Below are 3,693 nucleotides of genomic sequence, written 5' to 3' on the forward strand. Positions count from 1 at the left end.
TCAAAAGGCAGGAGAGTGAGGGAAGCTGTTCTGTTACCCCTCAAAAAAAACAACTCGTTTCCAAAGTTAGCCTGGTTCCCTGCTTTAGATCCTCATGATAAGACTGTAAACCGACACACACACACAATCTAGAGATCACAAAACATGGCTGGAGGCAAGACAGAACAGCAATAAGCTTGTGTAGGTTTTGCGTGTGTGTGTAAAGTATGTGGGTTTGGGTAGGTTTGATATTTCACAATATATTGATGAAGTTGAGATTTATAGTTCGATTTTTTTTCTCCCACATACCTCCAAGGAACAGTTGGAGTTTGCAGCTAAAGGTAATGCTATAGGTGCTGGTGAGTGAAGCTGACTCCACCTGGCTGCCCACACGTCCGCGAGGCCCTCAAAAAAGGCTAAATGAACAAAGTCGAGATTAAAATATTTATTAAATATATCACTTCTTTCCACAACATCTCAAATACAAAAGTGTACATATACATGAGTAAGCAGTTAATCACTTTGGAAAACAATGCCTCTCTCCAACAGCAGCATGAAGACAGAGCTAATACATCACAAATAAAACATGTTTCAACCGCAGTTGGGCTTCATGGTCAAATGTCAACAATTTGCTCTTTGTGGTCATGGGTTCATGGTTAGAGAAAGCCATGACACGAGTAAAGTAAAATTCATTGACAAGATACACAAAAGCAACTGACAGTCTACACACAAACATTGGAGGTAGGTTAAGGTAGATACCCGTCAGAGGGGCAATGCAGCAGCACTACCCAGCATGCAATCTGCAACCCCACAGGACCATGGGAAATTGAGTTGTGAAACACCTAACTGAGCCATTTCCATGAACTGATTTGACTGACATAACTGAGTTCTTACATACACCATATCAGGAAAATAAAACATGAAAATTACAATATGAAAAGTAACAAAACATTTAGAAAAAACATCTAAAAGACGTTTGGTCACTCAGTGCTTTTGTTATTGTTTGGTTTGTTTTGAACAAAACCAGAAAACAAACTCCCATAGAGTTACTCAAGATAAAGACATATATACACTTTATACACCCATACAAATATGAATAATGATAACAATAAGGCGAATGATATAAATATTGTCATTTTTAAAAAATCACACAAATGAATACATACAGTTAAAATAAATAAGTCGGAGTTATAAAGTAAATGCATTAATATTAAAATCTTTCCAGAAACAAAAATAGATGTTCTCTTTGGTGGTGGTGGGAGGGGGGGGGGGGGGCGACGGGAGTTGGGGGGGGACCTTGGTCCCACAATGACAGTGTACCTGAATCAAACACCACCATGGACAAATCAATAAATAACAGGCATCAAAAGAAAACCAGTAGTTTGCTGTGCGTGCGTGTGCGTGTGTGTGTGTGTGTGTCTAAGGACACTCAGAGTCTCCGGTCAGATCGTTGGATCCGAGGACCTTCTTCCCGTTCCAGGAGGACACACACCAACACCTGCCCCTCTGGCCGTCCAAAAAGGACTCACACTGAAAGAAGAAACGGAAACGCCATTAACCACCTCGGTCTTTGAGCACACCACCTGCCATTACCTGTTCATATGTAAGACTGGCCTGACTTTGGAGTGCAGGCCCCACCCTATGGGGTCACACACACACACACGCACGCAAGGCGTCATGCCTTGCCAAGGCGATTACATCACACTCAAACATGCTTGAGATGTTCCAAGGTGTTAACATTTGTGCAAGCTGAACAAATCTCCGCCTGAACACACACACGCACACATACTGTACACACACACACACACACACACGTGTCATCCTGAAGCTGTGGTTGGCACAGTCTTGGCTACACACACACAACCAGGTGAGATTCTTTCACGATGACGAGAGTGAATCTTAGACGACAAGTACGCACACACACACACCCACACACTCCTGCTGTATAAACACACACACACACACGCCAACTAAGGCTGTTTTGCACAAGGTGCCTACCTGCTTGGCTTTGTAGAGGCCATGTTTGTCACAATTGGGGAGGTAGAATCTGGTCAGCTTATCTCCCAGTTTCTGCTGTGACTTGACAATCTTCTCCAGAGCTCTCTGCAGCTCTACGTGACAGGGTCCCTGGGGGGAAGGAGAAAGAGGGGGAGGGAGAGGCTTAACTGGGTGACCTGGGAAATGTAGTCGTCTAACGCCTTTGCAGACTGCTGTGCCACTAACAATCCCGATTTCCAAACGGTCATGTTTTATCGGTGCAGCACACTGGCTTATTCTTGAAAATACAAGCAATTTACTGAGGCATTTTACGAGCCACTGCACAGAGACACACATGATGAGAGCTCCCCCTTGTGGTTTGAACCAGTCTTCTTATTGGCTTGGCGTCCTCAAAAGTTTCAGCAACGTTATACTGTAGTTATGAGACGGTTTCAATGTTTCTTGAGAGGCTCACCTGCTCAACCAGTTTCTTGCTGATGGCATTGAGTTTGGCTTTCAAGCTCTCATGGGCGTCTGCGGCGGCACGCGGGTCGAAGGGCTTGCTATGACCGGGGACATAGAGGCTGTAGCCGGGGTCTGTCACGCTGGCTGCGTTCTCCATCTCCGCGTCATGCTCTTCCAGCTCTGGAAATGTGATAGAAACTGAATGAGTGTTGAACTAGAGTGACATACAGCAGCCCACAGCGAAAGGCATTAACATGAAACAATAATCATTAATATTGATTATAACGGCTATTCTTGTCGATGGGGCTGTAATGACCGACGTGACGTGGCTTAAATTTGATTCTGACATAAGCCAATTTCTGTTTCAAAAGCCTTTCGTTTTTGCTATTCTCTGAAGACATACCTTGATTTGGGGGCTCGGGACTCCGTTCAGGCTCGATGCTGACCGTGCAGAAAGCTTGTCCGCGAGTGAGGGAATGCAGCGGCCGGGAGTCTCCGGGTCTAGGGGTACACTTCAAACCGGACCCGCATGGTGCCGTGTAGATGCCGCAAAGGTCTCCCGCCTTGAGGGCACAAGCGAGGCAGCATCCGCAACCCGGTTCCCGTAACACCTCGGCACAGCCGGGAGCCACCGCCGGACACTCGCTCAGCTTCTCCGGAGTGCAAGGGGCGCATCGGATCGGCTCTGGCCCCAACACCGGGGACCCCAGCGTCACTGTGACCAGAAGAGAGCACACCGCTGCCGCCGCGACGAATTGAACAGATAATCCACTCATGACAAACGATAGGAGTCAGGGCAAAAATAATATAAGGAATAAAATGAGAATAGTCAAAGGTAAGCCGGATTTCCACGGTTCTTCTTGTTCGTTGGTGTCTTTCCTTTGATTTTGGAAAAATGTCTAACTATTCGTTGCGCGCAGCCGTATTTATACCCGGGTCCTTTGACGCATCGGCGTTATGAATGATTTCTGAAAAGAAGGTGTAATGATCCAATGGGCTCCGATTGGCCCGTGTACGTCCGGCCAGGAAGCTCATTTGAATACAACACTCAAAACACGTAAATGTTTATTTTGGAACAAGCAGTGCCTGTACGAAGTGCTCTCTATTCTCTTTAAAATCCACCAGCGACTACCAAGCGTTCGATGTTGTAAATGTAAAAAGAATACTAACTCTGATGTTAAAAAAGAGTGACATCTGACAATAGTTTAGTGTGCCAGAAGCAATTTCAAGATTGGGTTCCATTTTTGAGTTCTTATTCTGCTCATTCTATTC

General features: G+C 45.5%; 1 protein-coding gene across 1 annotated transcript; it reads right to left on the bottom strand.

The window, feature by feature from the left end:
• Positions 1-409: 409 nt before the first annotated feature.
• On the bottom strand, positions 410-3,349 carry LOC134013018 (insulin-like growth factor-binding protein 1). The gene is made up of 4 exons (XM_062452751.1): positions 2,825-3,349; positions 2,432-2,601; positions 1,978-2,106; positions 410-1,509 (listed from the first exon to the last, which is right to left on the bottom strand). Exons 1-4 carry the CDS (start codon positions 3,195-3,197, stop codon positions 1,399-1,401), a joined length of 783 nt encoding a protein of 260 aa, XP_062308735.1. The 5' UTR covers positions 3,198-3,349; the 3' UTR covers positions 410-1,398.
• Positions 3,350-3,693: the final 344 nt, after the last annotated feature.

This window comes from Osmerus eperlanus, chromosome 26, assembly GCF_963692335.1.
Source record: "Osmerus eperlanus chromosome 26, fOsmEpe2.1, whole genome shotgun sequence".
In the NCBI taxonomy this organism is placed as follows: Eukaryota; Metazoa; Chordata; class Actinopteri; order Osmeriformes; family Osmeridae; genus Osmerus; species Osmerus eperlanus.